We start from the raw sequence: 23,326 nt of genomic DNA, 5'->3' as shown, positions 1-23,326 counted from the left end.
CTTTAAAAATTTTTACTATGAAATTTTTCTTTTGATTTGTTTTTTACTTTTATTTAATTTCTTATTTCTCTTTGTAATTTCTTGTTTTTAAATTTTATTGTATTTGTTTTATGGTCACACCAACTTTCAGTCTTCTTCTGTATTTATCATTACTTCATTAATCATTACTAATTAAATAGAAAGTTATCAAGTGAAAATATATTTCGCTTCCTCGTCAATGAGCTTAAATTTGTGATTATAATACTAATTTATTATTTTATTACAATTTAATTATATTTTTTTAGTATTTTACACTTAATTTTCAATCAACATATTAATTTTTTTTATTAAAATTTAAAATTTTATATCTTAAAATATATCACAATGGACTAAATCTATGTTTAGGTTTGACAAATTTAGAATTATCAATATCAAATTGAATTTTCATAAAATCGTATGAAATGAAATTTTTAATTTTAAAATATATTTTCAATAAAATGGGATAAAATTTGAAATTTTAAAATATTTCGGAATGAAATTGGGACGAGGTTACATTCAATGCTAATTGAATTACACCCCTACCACTAATGCAATAAGTAGTGTTAAACATAGTAGTGAAACAAATTAAGTTATCTTTTTTTGGTACAAATTAAAACCCAGTTATTTAAGGATAAAGTTAATTGGTAAGTGATATTCGTTCCTTGGATTTATTAACTCAAATTTTGGTACATAATCAAAGTAGATATTCTATTATATCCTAATTTTCTGTTAATGATATATATATATATATATATATATATATATATATATATTGTCAATAGAATTATTTAGGCATTTTAAAAATTTTATCGAGTATATCTGTAAATCAATAGAAACAAAGCTAGGGTCTAAAAATAGAGGGCAAAATGGTAAAAAATTTAATTAAATGAAAATATTATAAAAGAAGAGAGACATGGTGTTGAAATCTTAGTTGGGCAAGATTCGAAGGAAAATATTATTTTTAAAGAGAATGGCACAAGGTAACTTCGTCCCGTAAATTACGAATACTTTAGTTTATTCTTTAATAAGAGCTGTTAATTAATAAGATGGTGGTTCGGGTGATAAACGATTTCAACCCCCTAAAAATGATTATACAAATTTAATATTAGAAAACATACTTTGCTGGGAGGGTTAAAAATTTTTACGTGTCATTGACATTCATAAATAACATCTTCTTTTTCAAAAACAAAATCAACAAAAGAAAGGTTGATCAATTGATAACCTACAATTTGCTGTAAATTTCATGCAAACTAATTAAGTTTTACAAGATATGTATTTTATATATATATATATAGATACTATCTCCCACCTGACCTGGTGATATTTCCAAAATAAAATAAAATTACTCACACAAAAAAAAAAAGGAAATTAAACACATAAAATATATAGAAAAATACACAAACAATCCAAATCAATCCTAAATAATTCCTCACGTAACTGAGACTGCAGGCATAACCAACTCAGGGGCAGTGGAGCTTCGGCCGCCACTCTCCTCCTCTGCAACCGTTGTTTTCTTGATAAACTCAATGCAATCGGCCACAGCTTCGCTATGGTGATCAGCTGAATAGTAATATCTCTTCATCACCGGTGATCCACAATCAATCTTACTGTTGCTGTTGTTATTACTACTACTACTATTGACCTTGGAGAGAGCAGACACCATCATCAACCGGAAGACGGCTTTGTGGAAGCGCTGGAGGAGAGTCATCGGAGACAGGCAGTTCTTACTTTTGCTGCTTCTGAGCTTGGTAGAGATGCAAAGATGATGGGTCTTCATTTTTTCAGAGCTTCGGTCTTTTTCCATGTTTGAAGAGCTTTGGGTGTATTATGAAGGATTTTTTATATGAGAATCTATCATATAAGACAAGATTTATGTTTATTTATTATTTGGATTGTGTATAAAACAAGAAGGTTGGCTGGCTAATCATGTGTTGTGGCTTATTTAATTAAAATTTAAAAATTAAATATAATTTGCAAAAAATTTAAAATTTAAAAAATTTGAAATCTAAAATAGGCAGAGTTAATGATGATGTGTCGGAAGAGAACAAAACTTGCTGGAAATGATGTGAAATCTAACAACAAACGAATTTAAAAGTCATTGGGTTATTATTATACATGTAATTTTTTTTTTTTTTTTTTTGATGAAGAATTATACATGCATCTTTCCATATCTATCTACAAAATCTATATTTTCCATTTATATATAATCAATAATTGTATAATTTATATCTATCTATATTTTATAATTATATATAAAAGTAGAATAGGGGAAACATTAGGATCGCTGAAAATGTTTCTACTAAATTATGAATTCATAAAGTCATTCAGACGATGGTTTTGTTGATCTTCTCACTTATGCGAGGAGTAAGAGGTCTTGAGATTGAGTCTCTCTCGACCATAGTTGTTTTCACCGATTTTGTGAGCGAAGGGGGAGACCTACCCCTTGTTGTGAAGTAGCCCGCAGTGTTATTTCGACTTATAAATGCCTCTAATGAATTAAAAAAAAATTATGAATTGATAAAAATATCATCAAAAAATTTAATTTTATTGGTTGAAAAATAATAATAATTTAATTTTAATTGATGATATTAATTTTTATTTAAATTTAAATTATATCGGATAAATTAAGAAAATTTATTATATAATGATATATGTATATATTAAATATAGTAAGAATATAATATATTTTTAATTTTATTTGTTGAACAAATATACATAATTTAATTTTAATTGGTTATATTAATTTTTTATTTAAATTTAAATTATGTTAGATAAAAAAAGAAATTATACACTAGTAAAAAAAAGAAGTAAAGATGTAGTTTATGTCAGAAGAGGCAACATTGCATACCTAACTATCAAGAGACGTGGCAAGATAGAGTACTCACAAATTATACAAACCATGGCCAAATAGGATTGCAACCTGTATATATTCTAAGAAAAAAAAAATACAGATTTGGTTACATGCATTCAATTATGAGAATGTTTTTATCTTTTAACAGTTTGAGTAGATAATATATTTTTTAATAACATATATTTTCACACCATAATTAAATTCTGGGAGTAACCATGAGTACCAACCAATTCATTCACGTTCTTACTTCATACTAGATTGCATACTTGGTCCAATGGGAAATTAACTTAAATTTTAATTCTCGTCTATTTATTAACTTAAACCAATAATAGATAGATGAGGATTGAGATTTAACCGCTAGAGAGTATATAGATATATAGTTTTTAGATACATGAGATTAAATTTCAAAAATGTTGGTTATAACAATATTAATTTTTAAATTTAAAAAATATTTTTGTGTCCAATTAAATTGTAATAACAAAGAAAAACCACAATAAATAAAATAAAAAATCTCAAAAATTTGGAAAAATAGAAAAATAGAAATACTCAAAAGATAGAGCGCCAAATCAGCTTCAAAAATTTTTTTTTTTCTTTAGGATTATTATATATATAGATGTCGAAATAAGGATTTCCGATAGCAAACTTAATGAAATTTAAAATATTCTAAAATAACTCCAGTAATAGTCAATTAGAAAATTATATTTTATTATTTAATTGAATATAATTTATAAAAATTATTTTTTAAATAAATACATATAGATAATTAAGAATTTCAAAATTTTAATTTTTATCTTTTTTAAATTTATTTTTTAATAAAAATATATGATAATGAGACATTGAAAATTTTTATATTTTATTTTTTAAATATTAATTTTATTTTGATTATAATTTAAAATATTTTGTTAAAGAAAGAGATAAAAAGAAAAATGTAAATTTTTTTTCTTTATGTTTGTATGATGTGATTATTTATATTTTTAATTTGCAAATAGAATATAAATAATATTTTATTTAAAAGAGAGATAAAAAAGCATATTCTTTTTTATGCTCATATGGAAAAAGAAAACGTATATATTTTTTTATGTTTATACGATGTGATTGTATATATATTTTTTAAAATAAATTTTTAGAAAGCATATAAATAATATTTTATTTAGAAGAGAGATAAAATATATATATTTTATGGAAAATTAAGATTTATTTGGAGAAGATAAAATATTTCTTTTATAAATATTAAATTTTAAAATTTTAAAATTTTATCTTTTTTTTTAAATTTATTTTTTAATAAATATATGATAACGATACATTTGAAAATTTTTATATTTTACTTTTTTTATTTTATTTTGACTATAATTTAAAATATTTTATTTAAGAGAAAGATAAAAAAAAGAAAAAAAGTATATTATTTTTTAATTTTTTATTTATGTTTGTATAAATTGATTGTATATATTTTTTAAAAAACAAATTTTCAAATAGAATACAAATCATATTTTATTTGGGGGAGAAATACTTTTTTCTTGTTTTGTATGATTGTAGGGCGAATTCATAGTTTATTTGGATATGATAATATATTTTTTTATTAATCAATTAACTTATCTATTTATTTTAAATTTGCAACTTAGCATAACAGACAAACAAAATACTTTAATAAACTCATTAAATGATCAATATTGAATTTTAACACGATTTGTTTTGTAATTTCTATTTATTGATTGATTTTTTGTCAACATCAAATTTCGTTAAATTATAGCCTTTCCAATTGAAGAAAAGTTGATTTTTAAATTTAAATTGATATTTTTTAAATATAATTTGTTTCTTGTTATATGTTGAATTTTTAAAAGAGTTTTATTTCTCAATAAAAAAATTTATTTTTTATTTTATCTTTTTTATTGAATTAATTTGTGATTACTATCACTTTAATTTAGTAAGAGATCTAATATCTCGCTTGCAATAAATAGATGGTCTCTTGATTATTAAGCATTTTAATTTTCTTAATATTTTTTCTTCTATATTCTAAATCTGTTTGACTTGAAAGAAAATATCATTTACGAAATTGAAAATAATTAGAATTATATATTTTTATTTTGGGTTACTTTTTGGGTTCAAGAATTTTATAAGTATGTGCATATATTCCATTTTTCAATGCAATGAGTAAGTAATATTGCCACTATAGCCAAAGTGATTACCACTATCAATTCAGAATATTTTCTCATTTATTTTCTCTTAACTAGCAATAAAAAATAATTTTTCATTATTTTTCATTATAGTTGTATATAAACATTGATTTGGGATTGAGAGCAGTGGGTTGGAGATTGAGTGATGACTTATTTTTTTTTTTGGGCACCTATTAAGGTTTTAAGAATCTGCAATTATAAATTAAAAACTGAAAAGATTAGGTTTAGAAATTGGGTTGAACTTTATTTTCAAACCACTTTATTATATAAAAATAAAATTATGTACATAAAAAGTAGTATTATTACAAATACTTTGTACGACAAAATCTAATACAAATTAATTAATTGTATTTATTTTAATATAAATAAAAACTTATATCTTAATATTATATGGATAAAAAAGTCAAAAATAGTACAAAAAAGAGTATATAGCGAGCATAGTCAACGTGCAACTCATGTCATAAAAAAAATACTAGTAGATATAAATATTGGAATGGAAAACACCCTAACTAAAGTTGTGGATAGCCAAAAATATTATTAAGGATTTTAATTTTATTAATTGAAAAAATAAAAATAATTTAATTTTGAATGGTAACGGTAGTGACCGAACCAATGCAACAAGCTAAAGAACATTTGTAATTCAAAGCCATCGGTTGATGGCTAAGCAAAAATTTATTGTCTTGGGTAATATAGGGTTCACATGGTTACATGTGCATGGCTAAGTATTTGTAATTTAAATACTCAATCATTCTTCATAACATCACTATTCAATTCAGCTGACTTACCCACCCATAATAAATAAATAAATAAAATAAAAATATTTCAAAAATAAAAAGAAAAGAGGTGAATCGTACCCAAAAAAAAAAAAAACTTGAGTTAGAAGGTAAGTAAACACCCATTAATTAATAATTAATTATCATTTCAAAAAATTGGCACTCTTTATTATTGTTTATATTTTTTTTTTTTCACTGCAAAGAGACTTATATTTTTATTTGCATCAATTATCATTATTAAAATATATACTCTCAATTATTAGTGAAAGAGCAAAAGATGTAAAAGGATAATTTTTTTCTCCTTTCTTTTGTGAGGGAAAATGAACGATTGGAAAATTTTAGAGCAACTAAAGAAGAGTGTAACATACATTTAGCTTTACATGGAAATATGAAACGTTGGGCTTAAAAGTCTCACAAGGCCCAACATAAAGTGTCACAAAAGATGCCTCTTCTTGGGCCAAGCTCATCTTTATTTGTTCTCCAATGACTATATACTTATTCTACTCTGTCCGTCCCATTTTGTTTGCTTGTTATTTATTTTTTATATGTCACAAAATTTTTGTAACTTTTCTAAATTTAGATATGTAAGTAATTATTTTTTTTATAATAATCTTTATAATTGTTCATTAAAGGAATGACTTTTAGTATTTATTTAGAGTAAAGAAGGGCAAAATAACTTTTATTGACTAAATTTTAATATGCGTGTTTTGTCAAATCATGCAAATAAAATGGGAGGGAGAGAGTATATGTCGATGTAAAGGGAAGAAAAGCATTCAATTCACTGTAGGAGAATGAACCTCTTGATTGATTCCCTTCTTTTTTGAAAATAGCCATCCTAAAACGGGGACTAATGACCTTTTTATCTTCAATGTCTTTTTAGTTGAAGGAGATCTCTTAAGCATTTCCTCTTTGCTAACGATGATCTTAGCCAATGAAGGAGGGCTTGCAAATTTCACAAATCTTTTCTTTCCAAGACCTCCTCCTCCTTCTTCTTCTTCTTCTTCATCATCATCAAAATCAAGACTTTGGCTATTCTTCTTCTTCATCATCATCTCCACTTTAGTTGCATTTTCAATGAATTTGAGGTCTTCAATTTCAGGATCATCAAGAATTGCTCGTTTCTTAAACATTTCTCTTTCTTTTGCTTTTAGCCAATTTAGCTCTCTCTTGGTTTGTTCTAGTTCTTCTCTAAGAGATATTATGTAAGTCCCCATTAACTCAGCTTCTTCTCTTGCTTTTTGGAGGCTCAGTTTTGTTTCCTCAAGCTCAGCAGTTATGGCTGCCATTTTGGATTGAGACTCCCCACTTTCACTTGCTCCACCTCGCATCTGGAAAATGACAAATGTGCATTTACATATAGAATACCTGTTTAAGCATTGCAAAAATGTATAAAGAAAAAAAAAATATAGAAAAGGATAATTAAGAACACCTCTTTAAGCTTGGTGGCATAGATTTCCCCAACTAAAACTCTTTCTCCAAACAACAAAACAGCTTCTTTAACAGATCGAAATGGTGCTCTTGTATCTATCTCTGCTCTTCCCATTACTACCAATCTTTGTTCTTCCATGATTGATGAATGCTTATGCTACAAATGGAGATGGACGAAGAAGAGATATATATATTATATATATTTATAGAACACAGATTTTAACAATGAAATGCTTTAGTTAAAGGATTGATGTTAACAAAAAAAATGATGATTGGAGTGTTTGTTTCTTCGCGTCCACTGCACTGGAATTTTGTTATTTGAAGTTGACAAGATGAGTTTTTATATGAGACAGATGGGTGGTTGGACCAAGACAATAACCATTGATAGATCTTCTTAGGCTTTATTCTGTAGCTGTTCTTCATTGATTCGATGGTTAACTAATTGGTTAGGACCTGTCTACCGGTAGAGAGGTGGATCCCCACAGTCTATTTTCTGCTTTTAATTAATCTGGGAAAAAATTATATGTTTATATGCTTTTAATTAATCTGGGAAAAAATTTATTTTTCATTAATTTGGCTAATGGATAACCCATAAATCAAATTCAGATAAATACATCCTAGTGATTTTTATTAATCTAAGACACTATTTCAATTCTTTATGATGCTCAATAATGTAAGGTTTATACTATTATTCCTAGAGCTATTCTTAGAGTTTGAAGAAGCAGAATATGAAAGATTATTAAATGAAACTAGTAAAAGATAATTTTTAATGCTATATACCTATAGCCTCGCTAGCTCCATTTTCAGTAATATTATAAATTTTGACTTTAATATAAATATAGTGATGTCTATTCATATGTGTATGGTGTGTGCAATTGGCGTAAATTGCCGTTAATGTAAAATAGTCTTCTAGCTACTGATTCTATGTACCAAAAAAAGTGGTATATAACTTACTTTTAATGAAACATTTCATAATTATGCAATGCAATACACATTGAATCTCAGTGGAGTTTTGACTTGGCAAATATTAGGAGCCTATCAATTAGAACATCTATTGGTAGAATTCTTGTTTTCATGTTTATATCTATTTGCTCTCAGAGGCAAATGGGCTAATTCGGAGGGAGTTTACGTGACGGCGGATATTTCGGATCCTGCTTGGACGAAACAGAAGATATTATCGATAAATAGAAGTACGTCTTGTTCATTAACATCTCGAATTTAGCTCTGACTCGTTGCTACTGAGCTACCTCATTCATATTAATTTCTATTTATTTGTCTATTGTGATTCAAGGTCCCTAATATTCACAAACATTAATACAAGCCCTAATAACAAAAAAGCTTGAACTTTGATCTTTTTATCAATTATAACTAGTTCTTTAATTTTATCAATCAATACTGTGTACTTAGTTTTCTATATCAATTTTAACCTCCATTTGTTATTTATCAATTTCATGCTAATGTGGCAATTATCTCTCAAAAGTGGACCCTACAACATCCAATTTCAGCGCTAAGTCATATATTCACGTATATTTTAAAAAAAAAAACAGCCTTAAACTTTAACATTTTTATCAAACTTGGTCGGTTCTTTTAATTCTATCAATTAATACCGTGTCCTAATTAGTCTCTATCAAATGATTTTGTTATAATAATAATGTTTTGAACAAACCATTCAACTCTATAACAATTATTTTTAATAATATTTTTGATATTTCATAGTCACTTAATGAAAAAAAGTAACATTTGAATTTTACAATGTAACATAATTATATGCGAATGGCACAGTCCTACCTCCAATCCATACTACTTCTCACATTTGAGAAAATAGTTTGTTTCAAAGCATTTGTCACATTTGTGGTTTCAATGAGTAATAAATTATTTTTTTTCCATGTTTACCGTTTCTGTATGACTAATAATTATTACTTCAATTTAATGGTTCTTACGAAATTAATATTAAATTAAAGATAATATAGTCAATTTACTCAATAATTGATTGTAACTTAGACAAATTTAATAGTTTTCTTAAAAAATGTGAAATTCCAAATGTGACAAGTATTATGAAACAGAGGTAGTATATTTTTCTATATATGTTAATAAAATTAAAATAATTGAATTTATAAATCTAATAGCACTTCAAAAGGAATTGTACACGGATTGTTCCACATTAGTGGTATATGAGAAACTTGATGTATATAATGTTTTTTCTCGCTGTTACAATTTTAATTACTTAAATACAAAACCTTTAGATTAGAAGTGGTATAATTTTACTTATTGCACCAAATCCGTCCTTGTAATAATGCTCAAAACTAACTAGAAAATTTAATTAGGAACCGTAGTACTATTATTTTACATCAATATAGTAGTTTTTTTTTTTTTTAAAAAAAAAGATCAGTTATTAATGTTGGACGTTAAGATATGTATTTATTAATAAACTATTTAATTAAATAAATATCAATATAACAACATCATTTGATAGAGATTAATTAGTACGCGATATTGATTGATAAAATTAAAAGAATTGGCCAAATTTAATAAAAACGTTGAAGTTCATGTTTTTTCTTTTAGTATACGTGGATACATGACTTGGCGCTCACATTTGATGTTGTAGGGCCCAGTTTTGAGAGATAATTGCGATATTAGTATAAAATTAACGGAAGACAAACATACGTTAGAATTGATAAAAAAAACTAAATACGTTATATTGATTGATAAAACTAAAAGAACTGGCCAAAATTGAAAAAAAGATTAAAATTCAAACTTTTTTTTGTCATTAGGCCTTAAAACAATGTAAAATGCTTTGTTTACCCTAATGTATGAGGACTATACTTGGTGGCTCTTAAATTTTATATTCCTTTGAACCCTGGTTTTCTCTCTCTCTCTCTCTCTTTTATACTACCTTTGGTATAAATGAATTTAAAATATGTAATTTATTTGTAGATGAATTCTAGTAGAATTCATTTGTGAATGAATTATTCATATTTGATATGATTATTAAATTCCACATAATTATGTTCAGAATAAATTTATAATTGAAAATTCATTTGTTTTTGTTTCTTAAAATATCTTTGAAATGGTATATCAATTATATTTATATTATACTATATAATTTTTTATATTTTTATTAAAATAAATGTACAAAATAAAAATAATATTAATAAATTATTGCATTTAATTTGGTGATAAATAGATATTTAACTTGAATCTCTCTCATTGGTAGTAAAAAAAAATTTAAAATAAAAGATGAAAAATATTAAAATAAAAACACAATAATAAGTTTCTAAAAAAAAATAAAATTTTTAAAAGATTTTAGTCAAGTTTGATAAAATAAATAATTTGAATAATTATAAAAAGGAAAAAATGATTTTGTAAATAGAGAATGGTAGTTTATCATTAAAAGTTGGATTGCTTAATTTGTGAAATTCATTTGGAAATTCAACCTATTTTTGTGGAATTTGGAGTAGTCATATCCAATTCTATGGAATTGAATTTTTAGAATTGAAATTTATACTTTTTTTCATTCTAAACACAAAAATATAGATCTTTAAATGAATTTGTTATAAATAAAGGGATTAGTGTTCATTTTAAATTTTATGTTTTGAGCCATTACTTTTTATCCGCGATGACTCTTTTCCATTTCTTTTCATATTTTTTTTATTTTATTTGGTTCTTTTTTGTTGGAAGCTTGCTACTTGGGTTTTAATTTGGGCCTTCTCGTGTCTTATTGGACTTCTCGTTTTCTTCTCTGGATGGGAGTTGGGACATTTGAAGGGACCCATAATTAGAAGACTAATCCAACCCATTACTGATAATGCTACAACTAATGAACTACTCGGGTCGGAGCCCACATGACATTATATAAAGGTGAGAGAAATAAATAAAACTCAAAAGGTTCAGAAAAAAATGGCAAACGGCTTAAATTAGAGAGCATATATTAAGGGTTTTAGGGTTTTATTAAAATTGAAGATTGAAGAAGATGAAGTCGGTGGTGGGGATGGTAGTGTCGAACAAGATGCAGAAGTCGGTGGTAGTGGCCGTTGATAGGCTCTTCCACAACAAGCTTTATAATCGTTACGTCAAGCGCACCTCAAAATTCATGGCTCACGACGAGCAAAATCAATGTAACATCGGCGATCGAGTAACCATCTCTCTCTATTGAATTGAAATGAAACTGTGACCTGGAATTTGGTACTTTATTGAAACATAAATTTTAGAATTTTGAATGATTTTATATTTGGTCATATGATTGCCGTATTGTTTATTTTTGTTTACTGTAAATGCATAGGCACTAGTCTGATTTGGTATATATTTTTGAGAAGCTAGAGTTGTAATTTGTTTATTGTAAGTGCAGAGGCACTAGTCTGATTTGGTATATATTTTTGAGAATCTAGAGTTGTAATTGTTTTTTCAAAGTAATTTTGCAGTATAACGGAAATCTGTTTGTTATGGCCCTTGTTAGGACCTATCCTAACAAGAGTGCTTGGGAGATGAGAAAAAGAGGGAAAGTGTGGGAAAATGAAGAGAAAAGTCAGAATTAGGAATGAGAGAAATAAAAAGAGAGATCTTTGTGGAAAAATATAAGAATCAGTTATCATTCAATTACACTCCTAATACATCTTATAATTGCTATTTACAATGAACCACCTAGTATATATTAGTCACTAGATTCTTAGTGGAAATTCTCTTGAAATCTTATCCTAGTGATTAACAAATTTGATCAATTATGCTAAATGCTAATAGTTCTAGTTTGTTCTTTGAGCTCCCTTTTTCTCTCTTCTTTCTTTCCCTTTTTCTCTCTTCTTTCTTTCCTTTTTTCTTTCATTTGTATAATCTGTGGTAGAATTAACTAAACGTAAAAACATGTATATTTAGTGTCATTCACAAGAGTAAGAGTTTTTGCTGCATATGGATAATGGCTGTCATGTAATTTTTATTTTGTGGGAAAATTCTACATGGTTTCAGGTTAGATTGGATCCTTCTAGACCATTGAGCAAACGAAAGCATTGGGTCGTTGCTGAAATACTGAAAAAAGCACGAATTTATGTGCCGCCTTCTGCTGATAATGCTGCCAGTTCAAATTCCACCATTGAAGTAACAGATTCTTCAACCTCTTAAGGTTTGGTTGAATTCAATATGTATTCTTGATTTTTTAATTTTCTTTTTTACCATTTTGTAAAGCTTGATGTTTCCTAATGAGCATAACAAATTGTGCACTGTCATTTGCATAATCTCTAAGACCAAAGGATTTTTGAAAGCTGTATCTTCAATTGATGTATTATGATTCAGATCTTTACCATATTGCACTTCTCTTGTCTATCTGTTTCTCTCTCTCTCTCTCTCTCTCTCCATAGTCCTTATATGCATTTTAGTTAGCAACTGTTGACATTTGCCATCATGCTTCATTCTTCGTAATAGATGCAATGTGGTTTTGCAAGTTTAAGGCTAGTTTACTGACGGAGTTAGGAGAGCTGATTTTTGTTTTTATTCTTTGTGGCAGGTAAAATTTTTGCTTGAGGTATCTGATAGACCTGAGTTGTGCATTAGGATAGCTGATGGAATTGTGTTGAATTTTGTTTGCATCCCGACGGATGAACCCTTGAGGGATTTCAGTATTCCATAAGATTTTTGAATGTATACTACATCTTGTTTAACTGAAATTCCATCTTGGTAGTGTCATTTGAATGTTTATTATAAGACTTTCTGGTTCATATAAAGTAGAAGCAGCCATTTATCCTTTTGCAGGTCTTTTATCCATAGTAAGAAAATGAATTTAACCAATTGTAGATGCAGGTGATATTCACGCATATGCATATATTAAAATGAATTTTAATTATTGCCAATTAAAACCATAAAAATGATTAGCTTAAATTCTCAAGCCAGTTTACAGGACATAACAAGCGCAATCTTTTTTCTTCTTTTATTTTTAGTTTATAATTAAGTTAAATGATGAGTAAAACTGTTAAAAGAATGATGAATAAAATGTAAAATTGGTACTCTGCTGTTGGAGAAGGATTGCTACATGGGTAAGGTGAACAATGACGAATTGTCAGCGCTCTTTTTTTTTTTTTTTTTTTTTTGGCCAGCAAATGAAACTATTACTTGCCTTGAATGATGTAAAAGGATTGTACGACCAGTATAAATGACAAAAAAAAAAAACTTGTGTCTTGTATAGAATGAATAACCAGACTCACTTAGGAGAAGCTGTGATTGTCAAAATATTTTGTGCGAATAACCAGACTCACTTAGGAGAAGCTGTGATTGTCAAAATATTCTGTGTTTGTATTCCAATGCATGAACAATACGAGTCATGTGTCACTTATAAATTAAAGAAGCAATAAACACCATCTCAATAGATTCACCAAACACCATCTCAATAGCTTCACCAATGCTTCTTTTCCAGTTATATATATTCTGCATTGGCAATGGCGATTTCTTCATCCCTAATCACCCACACAAAAAGAAACGTCACTGTTTTCTCTTCAAAGACAAACGATTTATTCCGATTCAACTTCTCTGTTAAATTCCCCATTCTCTTCAAAAAGCTAAATATTGTGCCTTGCAAAAAAAAAAAAAAAAAAAAAAAAAAATCCAAATATTATGCAGTTAGATTTGTGCAATGAAAAACCATCTCCAATATTTTAACAGAATTGGATGAAAAAACTAAATGGTTCATAATATGATCTGAGAAGAGTTTATGCCACAGACAATTATGTAGTAAAACAGAGAAAAGGATAAAAAAAAAAACCTGAGTGAACTATTTCAAGAGGCATATTTATTACATTGCTCCAGTCCATCTACCTCCTAGAAAGGAACAAAACTCACTAAAAGCCCATAATTTACTTAGCATTGAGAAAAAATAAATAAAACTTGTCCAGGGGCAAAAGGCAAAGCTTTAGCTTCAAAATAAACTTTAAATTATACTATTTATCTTGTAATAATAATCAACCACCAAGCACTCTTGTTTTTCTTAAAAAAATGTCTTTGAGAACCTAAGCACACCCTAGCCACTCCTCACTCAGAAGATAGAAGGTATGAATGCTATCAAATTTGACAAAGAAGGCAAGAAATTCCAATTTTTTTATGTCTTTATCTTCTATGAGATTTAAAATTTCAAGGCAAGAACACCTCTTTACCCCCTTGGCATCTGGAAGCAAAACAATTCGCTCGAGATGGCATTTCCTGCCAACAGAGTAATATACTTGACATTTACAAAGCATATATAATTATTGGCTGCAAATTGTCTAATTAGCTAATTTCTGACTTACGTATACTGCAAAACATATAGATCACTCCAAGACGCATGTGAGAATTTTTTAGAAGGAATTTTGAGTTATTTTTAATAGTGTTTCGTTTTGTATGTCAGTTGCTCAAAGTTTATGAGCGCTTGCAAAAATAAATCTCAGTCCCCAAAATTTTCCACTACACCTTTTAGCTTCAGAACTGAAGAAAGAGCTGCAAGGAGGAGGCAAGCTGCAGAACTATATTCATGTTTTTCCTCAAAAAAAAAAAAAAAAAAAAAAAAAAAAAAAAGAAGAGTATTTCTGCATTTTTCTAGCTACTGTATGTGTTAGTCTATGATATCTTTTTCCTTATATTCCACCATTTTTTTCCTCTATTTACAGAAGCTTGAACAGAAATTCAATGCCAACCAGGCACAAAAGGTTCATTTTTAATCTTTTTAACCATCTGGCATTTCCAATTAATTTTTTAATTAATTCTTTGTCCAGGTCAGGCATGCTCAAGGAGATCACAATGTTGCAGGAGAGAAGGATCATGATGCACTTTTATCTCCAGAATTTTTTTATTCACATTCTCTCCTTTGGGCTTGCAGCAGGTAATTAAATTCCAGTTTTATCTTTTATATACATATATATTAATTTGTTCAATCTGTGGGATTTATTAGTTTGTTAATGAGATAATCAAATTAAACCTTTACATTAATTAGTAGTTTTATTAGAACAGGTTAACAATCTCAGAACCATGTTTGTGGATCCGGATTTGTTAAGGCGAATTGAGTTACTTATAACTTTCCCTTTGTTCAGTTACCTGAAAGTCTAGTTCCTCATAAAACATTTCATTTCACATTGTTTAAGTTTGCTTAAGGATGCAGTACACTTTGACTGATCCAAGTGTCTGTTGGTAGTTAAAAACTCTATCATAAACTCTATTCTTGACCATGGGTAACTGCTAACAATTTATCAGCCCAAAGAAAAATACAAAAATGGAACCGGAGGTTTTGTTGTGACATTCTTTTTCATTCATTTCCACAAACTAAGCCTATACAGAACCTCTATAAGGTTAATAACAGCAAACAATAGCACGTATTCAATCAAATAACATGAATCTAGCTGAAACAAATTCAATTTGATTCACAATAAGCAACTTTAAGCAAGATATAGCATACCTTAGCAGACATAGCTGAAAGCGACATTGCAAAATAACAATAACTGATTGGTAAACCTGTTGAGAGTTTCAATCAATTAGGAAGAGAGATTGAATCAAAATCCTAAAAATGAAAATTTTAACCAATATCCAAGTTAAACTCAGAATCAATGCATATCAAGCATCTCAAGTACATGCAGCAAAAAGAACATTAAATATAAACAATGAAAGATTCTATTAACTCGAATAGTAACTTAGAATCAAAATTCTCCCTTTTCACCCTTCCGGAACTGAAACTGTGATTTGCAAAGAGAGAAGTTTTCAGAGAGAAACGAAAATGGAGAATGCAGATGCAAGGAGGGTAAAGGCAAACAAAAAAGAAAATCACCTGGAAGATACATAAAATGGAAGTGAAGTCATTGTATTTCAAAAAATCGAAGTCGGTGTAGAAGTCAGTTGATGGAAGATCGTGAAAATACAGGATAAGACAAAATAGGAATAACATAAAAGGAAAATGGTTAAATTGTCAAATCACTGTTTCATGAACAATGATTTTGGTTTTCATTTTAGTATATATATAATATTACAGTTTACTCCTTTGATAAAAGTGGTGCAAGTTGCAAGGAGCATTCAATCAATTTGGCCAATTTGAGTAACATTTTTATTCGAACTTAAGTACTCTGAAATTTTTTTTGACTTAACCCAATTGAACTGAATCAATCATTTAATTGAATTTAATGACCTTTTTTGCCTAATTAACTGACCGACTTTAACTAAATTTACTAATTAACTAAACTAATCGAAATCTATTCCTTGTTATTACTTAACCGAAATTTTGCAAATTACCTTAAATTTACAGATTCCTCCTGTGTTAAAAGAAAAAAAAAAAGAAGGGTAAATAAAACAATTTTACTGCATGGACAGATGAATAAAAAAAGAAGTGAGAAATAGGGAGAGGGAGCTAAGTCTTGCATTTTGGTAGTGTGTAAGAGTAAGACTGAAATCTACGTCAATTTGTGCAGTTTCATTTAACTTCTAACCGAATATTATTTATTTACCGAATCAAATTGGTCAAATTGACTGAATAAATTGAACTGGATGCTCACCCCTAGGTGCAATGGGAATCATGTTTTACACTTCAATTCATTATGATTACTAATTTACTATGGAGATTCAACAGAAGAACCATACTGCATAATGATAAGACATTTATGTAACTGGACCTGTAGTTGACATCTATTTATGTTGTCAAACGAATTCATTAGGAATGGAATCAATCAAATACAGAACTTAGCCAAAATGTCATAAAATCACATCAGACTAGCATCTTGAAACTAGAAGCAAAGAAATAGGAAGTGAATAAATGAAAATTTTGACACCTACATATGAAGTTATGTCATGAAGTTTTCTAATTTAAACAGATTTTGTGCAGGATACACACACACGAGCAAAATCATTTTATTCATAATACGATACAGAATATAAATAATGAATGTAGAGAAAAAGCTTTTGGTGATTACAGTTATCAGGTAATACCTTCTGTGATCAGCATGGGCTCTGCAGACTGTAAGGACCAAAGAAATTGAGTACCAATTTCTGTAATCTTGAGTGGAATTAAATATATAATAAAACTGTGCCATTCAGAATGCTTCTTGGTCAATGTATCAGCTAGTATACTGGTTTTAAATAAAGAATCTGTGTAAATACCTTGTAATTATGCTCTTAGGCCATCGCATTTATACATCAGCAATCATGCTTGGTAACTGGAAATATAACGACAAACCAGAAGCGATGTTATATTTGCAAATCGTACAATCCAATAAGGAGGAATTTCAACCATAGATGAAGTGAGAATAACAAATGCCAGAGCTACCACTTAAATCAAAAATCAATCATCCCATTGGAGATGGGACAGGGAGTTCTTGAGCTTCTAATCTTCTACTTCTTCTTCTGTTGAAGGGAAATAGGGTAAATAAATAGAATGGCGTAAAAACTTTGGTTAATATGGAGTTCAACATAAGAACCATTCTGCATAATGATAAGACATTTATGTAACTGGACCTGGAGTTGACATCTATTTATATTGTCAAACGAATTTCATTGGAATGGAATCACCAAATACAGAACTTAGCAAAAATGTCATAAAATCACATCAGACTAACATCTTGAAACTAGAAGCAAAGGAATAGGAAGTGAATAAATGAAAATTTTGATACCTACATATGAAGTTATGTCATGAAGTTTCTAATTTAAACAGATTTTGTGCAGGATACACATACACGAGCAAAATCATTTTATTCATAATACGATACAGAAAATAAATAATGAAAGTAGAGAAAAAGCTTTTGGTGATTACAGTTATCAGGAAATATCACCTGTGATCAGCATGGGCTCTGCAGACTGCAAGGACCAAAGAAATTGAGTACCAATTTCTGTGATCTATAGTGGAATTAAATAAATAATTAAACTGTGCTATTCAGAATGCTTCTTGGTCAATGTATCAGCTAGTATACTGGCTTATCAATTTAAAGAATCTGTGTAAGTGCCTTGCAATGATGCTCTTAGGCCGTCGCATTTATACATCAGCAATCATGCTTGGTAACTGGAAATATGACGACAAACCAGAAGCACTATATAGTTAAAAATCCAACAATCCAATAGTTTCCTTCGACAGATGTGTACTCCTATTTTCAGCTTAATTAGAAAGCATCATAATCCTTCAACTTGAACCACAGTCCTCTAGTTATGCATAAGTGCTTAATCAAGCACGAATCCACAAAAAATATCTGTGCCAGAAGAGACTTGAGAAATTGCTGTTTCAAAGTTTTCTTTCTAAAAGCTTTTTGCAATTTCATGTTTCTTAAAATCCTCAAAATGTGTTGCAAAAACAATATTTGACAATTGGAGTGATGCAGCAGCAGGGGAACAACCTGAATCCCAGGTTCTGACAGTTCTATCCTTTCTGCATTGACATAGAGCCTTCTTACTCCAGAAACACAAGGATACAAAATATAGAATCATTGCAGTGGGTGGATCTGATGTCATTTACCTGAGAAGAAGCTTGGGTAAGAAGTGATGTCTTGAGAAAAAGCCTTTCATACGGAGCAATTTGGACCATAGATGAAAGTGAGAATAACAAATGCCGGAGCTACCACTTAAATGAAAAATCAATCATCCCATTGGAGATCGGAAAGGAAGTTCTTGAACTTCTAATCTTCTACTTTTTCTTCTGTTGAAGGGAAATAGGGTAAATAAATAGAATGGGGGAAAAAACTTTGGTTAATAATCCTCTGAAGAGAATTATTTACATCAGAAGTTGCAATCCTGGTGGCAACTGGAAAGGCTATGGCAGAATTCCGCCAAAACTCAAACATATTTCTAATTTCAACCCTAACTCTTTGAGATTTCAACCCTACTTATATGAGCTAACTCCGCAACTATTGAATCCTAACACAGTAATCACTCAATTCACCACATCTTAAGTGATGAAACCTCTTTCTCCCTTACAAAATTTTCCTTCCTGCAACTTTTGAAATATAGTTGAAGGCAAGGCTATACTTTGAAAATCAATCAAAAAGTCAGACAAATTTCTGACTTGAACATTGACTGTCTCGGATTTCATCAGAAATTGCCTACCAATAATCACCACAAGAGCATTTACCATCCCGGAAGTGATGAAACCTCTTTCCATCTCTCACAACAATTTCCCTGCTAACAACTTTTGACATGTATTTGAATGCATTGTGGCAATCACCACAGATTCTAAGGTTCTTGAAAACCCTGACAGTGGCTCCACGGGGAAGCCTCATAAGTCCAAATGCAACTGCAAGCTTCTCACTGTGAGTAGACAAGACATATTCTTTTTGGTCAAACTCCATATCGCGCAACACAAACTTTGTGTCAGGGACATATCCCAATTTTCTCATTTCCCTGGACAGCTCATCAAGATACTTGTGCACAGCATTCACCTCAGGGTGCACAGCATCATCAACCAAGAATACATGGACCATGCTTTCAACCTCAATCCAACTGCATCCAGGCTCCTTCTTCACCCCTCGGTCCCTCATTAACTTCCGCACTTCGGCCACATCATCCCATCGGCCTGCTACTGCATACATGTTTGACAACTGTATATAGGTTCCATCATGTTGGGGCTTCAGCTCAAAGAGTCGCTCTGCTGCTTTAATGCCCATATCCATGTTCCCATGAATCCGACACCCAGCAAGAAGCGCCTCCCAAACTGGAGCACCAGGCTCAGAAGGCATTGATTCCATCACAGCCTTTGCTTCTGAAAACTTCCCAGCTCTGCATAACAAATCAATAACACGGGCATAATGATCTTCACCTGGGGTTATATTGTAAACAGCATACATTGAGTTGAAATAATGATGCCCTTCTCTAATTAAACCTGCATGGCTACAGGCAGACAGAACTGTGAGAAAGGTTATCCGATCAGGCAATATGCCTTCCAACACCATCTGTTCAAAAAGTTCAATTGCTTCAACACCATGTCCATGATGCCCCAAAGCAGCAATCATGGCATTCCAAGATACTGAATCAACATAAGGCATAGTAAGGAATATAGAACGTGCAGCTTCAACAACACCACATCTTGCATACATAGTTATCAGAGAGTTTCCTGCAGAAAGACTTGAATCAAATCCTAAACGGAGTAGTTGAGCATGGAGCTGGCGTCCATGCTCCAGTGATCCAAGCACAGAACAAGAAGTAATTGCTCCTGCAAATGCATAGTCACATGGTTTGAAACCCATTAATTTCATCTGGTTGAACAGCTTCAAACCCTCTTCCCCAAATCCATTTTGTGCTAACCCTGATATCATTACAGTCCATGTCAGTACGGTTTTCTCAGGCATCTCCTCAAAAAAGGATTTTGCTTCATTCAAACGTCCAGTGTTCACATATCCAGATAAAATTGCATTCCATGATACAAGGTCCCGCACTGGCATTTTATTAAATACCACTCGAGCTCTATCAACAGTACCACATCTCCAGTATAACGTAACCAATGCATTATTCACAGGCAATGAAAAGTTTACTGAAGGCTTGGCTTCAGTTTTTAAAATGTAAGCATGCACCTGCTTACCAAGCTGAAAGAAACCAGCATTGGCGCAAACAGTAATAATGCTTGTGTAAGTAAACTCATCCAACCGCATTCCTGACAGATACATCTTCCTAAACATCTCCAATGCTTCTTGATATAGCCCACGATGCATGTAACCTGAAATCATTGCATTCCATGCCACCGCTAACTTTTCACTCATTCCATCAAAAAACTCTCTGGCTCCATCAAGATCATCAGTCTTCAGATACCCAGTAATAATAGTTGTCCATGACAACTCATCTCTCTCGGGCATCTCATCAAACAATCTTCTAGCTGCACCCATCAAGGACGATGATAAGACTGATGGTGAGGATGCACACTTAACATAAGCAGATATTAATGCATTCAACACTGAAGTAACAAACACTGTTCCTGACTTCACCACTTCACAATGCAGCTGCTGGCACTGCCTATCGTTTTCAGCCACAAGCGCCAAAGCACCAAGAACACTGGTAAAAGTAAAATTATCAGGTTTGAAATCATTCCTTCTCATGTCACAAAATAATTCAATAGCAGCATGACCATCATTATTATGCGAATAGGCAGTGATCATGGCGTTATAGAAAACAGTGTCTCGCATAATTGACGGAGTTCCAAAAAATATTTCCCTCGCAAGTTCTAGACTACCAGTCGCAGAATATGCAGAAATCAACGTTGTTCTGGCAACTATGTCCGGCTGAGGAATTTCATCGAACATATGGCGGGCGTAGGCAAGTCCTGCTGATTTGCAATAAATATCAATCAAACGGTTCAGGATATGGCCACGTGGCTTGAACCCAGAAGCTATCATGTGGGCATGGATGGTACGAGCAAATGAACCAGAGTTGGAGCTTTGAGGGCAACATAATTGAAGATGGGATGCATAACGGTTTGCCACTGTACGGACGTGATCTATACTTCTCATGTTTATAATGATACAATTTCGTACCTTTTTTAGTTTTAAATATTCGGCCACCTGAGAGATTAGAAACAAGTGATGGCAGCGGGCGGGTACCCGCTAAAAATCAATTACCCGAAATCCGATTGTCAAAACACACGAATCCGTTTAGACATTATCCATTATACCCGAATCTGTTAAATACCCGTTTAATTATAAGTTCATTCAATACATTGAATTCGAACCCATCTGAAACCTGAATCAAGCCTGAAAATGCAGCAAAAGATATATTTAAAAAATTAATATTAAAATTCAACATGAAAATAATAAAATTACAATACATAATGATATTAAAATTAAAATAGAACAAAAAACAGGTAATATAAATAATGATGGTCAAAGATGACAGGTAACAGGTAACATAATAATATAAATACCTAACGAAAACAGTTTTTGTGTATCTCTTATGTCAAAGATGACAAGTAGCCAGGTGGTGAAGTTGTTTAATCACATCATAATATTTTGTCTTTAAAACAAACGGGTAACGGATACCCGACCTGTAAACCCGAACCCACACCAAATATGACTTTCTTAATTCATGTTCTTCGGTGCCAAGAACTCTTCTCCCTAATAATCTATCTCACCAAATAAATTATTTTTACCATAATTATAACTATTTTATTCCTTTTATCAAATGTAGTTAATTTCCCTTTGTATAATACTTCAAGCCTTGCCTTAAGTTCCAAAGGAAGATAGGAGAAAAGAATAAGTTATGCATGCATCTTGCCAAACAAGGTTATGAGTTCAATTCCATCACTTATCATAATATTTTGTCTTTAAAACAATGGGTAACGGGTACCCGACCTGTAAATCCGAACCCACACTAGATATGACTTTCTTGATTCATGTTCTTCTTGTCTCCCTAATAATCTATCTCACCAAATAAATTATTTTTATCATAATTATAGCTTTTTTATTCCTTTTCTCAAATGTAGCTAATTTCCCTTTGTATAGTACTTCAAGCCTTGCCTTAAGTTCCAAAGGAGAAACAGGAAGATAGCATAAAAGAATAAGTTATGCATGCATCTTGCCAAATTAATGAAATAAATGAAATAGTTTATTAGATTTTAACTGTAAATTAAAAGGAAAATGTAACAGTCTGATTTTCTGTTAGTGTCGGTAATAGTGATTTACCAGTCTGTGAATAGTATCATCGGTCTGGGACTTGGTATTATTTTAGTCCGGAAAAATTACTATGCATATTTAATATTTTATTTACTATTTTTGGAGCATGTTTGCATGATTTAGGCGGGTAGAAAATATTTCATGAATATTATTGGAGAGGTTATGTATTAAATGAATATTATTTCTAGTGTGGGATATTAAGAAATAAATGAGGAATTATGGTAGTGGAGTTAATTTAATTAATTGGTGGAGTGAAATCATAAGTAGAAGAGAATTATTTGAGGAATATTTAAAGCCATTGGATGAGATTACTTAGGACTTGATCTTAGCCACACATTTGGCGTTAAATTAGGAAGTCAAATTTGACTTTGTCACCTTAAAGTTAACTTTCTTTTTCTTCTCTTCTCCTTCTCCAACGCCATTTTCATCTTCTTCCTCTTCTTTCATTTTCTTCATTTTCTTACCTCCAATTACCACTAAGCTACCTAATTAAACTATGGAATAGTACTTAATTCTTAAGAATTA

General features: G+C 30.2%; 3 protein-coding genes across 18 annotated transcripts; 1 reads left to right on the top strand and 2 right to left on the bottom strand.

Moving 5' to 3' along the window:
• Nucleotides 1-6,149: 6,149 nt before the first annotated feature.
• On the bottom strand, nucleotides 6,150-7,537 carry LOC105629341 (WEB family protein (DUF827)). Its single transcript, XM_012210916.4, has 2 exons — nucleotides 7,243-7,537; nucleotides 6,150-7,141 (listed from the first exon to the last, which is right to left on the bottom strand). Exons 1-2 carry the CDS (start codon nucleotides 7,378-7,380, stop codon nucleotides 6,587-6,589), a joined length of 693 nt encoding a protein of 230 aa, XP_012066306.1. The 5' UTR covers nucleotides 7,381-7,537; the 3' UTR covers nucleotides 6,150-6,586.
• A 3,572-nt stretch (nucleotides 7,538-11,109) lies between these two features.
• LOC105628944 (uncharacterized) lies at nucleotides 11,110-12,972 on the top strand. The gene is made up of 3 exons (XM_012210448.4): nucleotides 11,110-11,373; nucleotides 12,198-12,351; nucleotides 12,733-12,972. Exons 1-2 carry the CDS (start codon nucleotides 11,212-11,214, stop codon nucleotides 12,348-12,350), a joined length of 315 nt encoding a protein of 104 aa, XP_012065838.1. The 5' UTR covers nucleotides 11,110-11,211; the 3' UTR covers nucleotide 12,351; nucleotides 12,733-12,972.
• A 521-nt stretch (nucleotides 12,973-13,493) lies between these two features.
• LOC105628965 (Pentatricopeptide repeat (PPR) superfamily protein) lies at nucleotides 13,494-21,858 on the bottom strand. Of its 16 annotated transcripts, none has more exons than XM_089720151.1 (6): nucleotides 17,993-21,858; nucleotides 17,325-17,567; nucleotides 17,154-17,181; nucleotides 15,640-15,695; nucleotides 13,981-14,036; nucleotides 13,494-13,790 (listed from the first exon to the last, which is right to left on the bottom strand). In XM_089720151.1, the coding sequence occupies exon 1, from the start codon at nucleotides 21,641-21,643 to the stop codon at nucleotides 19,250-19,252; it is 2,394 nt and encodes a 797-aa protein (XP_089576277.1). In that variant the 5' UTR covers nucleotides 21,644-21,858; the 3' UTR covers nucleotides 13,494-13,790; nucleotides 13,981-14,036; nucleotides 15,640-15,695; nucleotides 17,154-17,181; nucleotides 17,325-17,567; nucleotides 17,993-19,249. The 16 variants fall into 16 exon arrangements, with proteins under 16 accessions (XP_089576277.1, XP_037494631.1, XP_037494632.1 ...); XM_037638703.2 differs by lacking the exon at nucleotides 13,981-14,036 and having other exon boundaries at nucleotides 17,154-17,248; nucleotides 17,325-17,380; nucleotides 17,491-17,567; XM_037638704.2 differs by lacking the exon at nucleotides 13,981-14,036 and having other exon boundaries at nucleotides 17,154-17,220; nucleotides 17,325-17,380; nucleotides 17,491-17,567.
• Between the last annotated feature and the right edge of the window lie 1,468 nt (nucleotides 21,859-23,326).

Source organism: Jatropha curcas, chromosome 4, assembly GCF_041381405.1.
Source record: "Jatropha curcas cultivar XTBG-Jc1 chromosome 4, XTBG_Jcur_1.0, whole genome shotgun sequence".
NCBI classification, from domain to species: Eukaryota; Viridiplantae; Streptophyta; class Magnoliopsida; order Malpighiales; family Euphorbiaceae; genus Jatropha; species Jatropha curcas.
The sequence above is the reverse complement of the archived record's forward strand: the minus strand, read 5'-3'. Positions and strand labels throughout refer to the sequence as shown.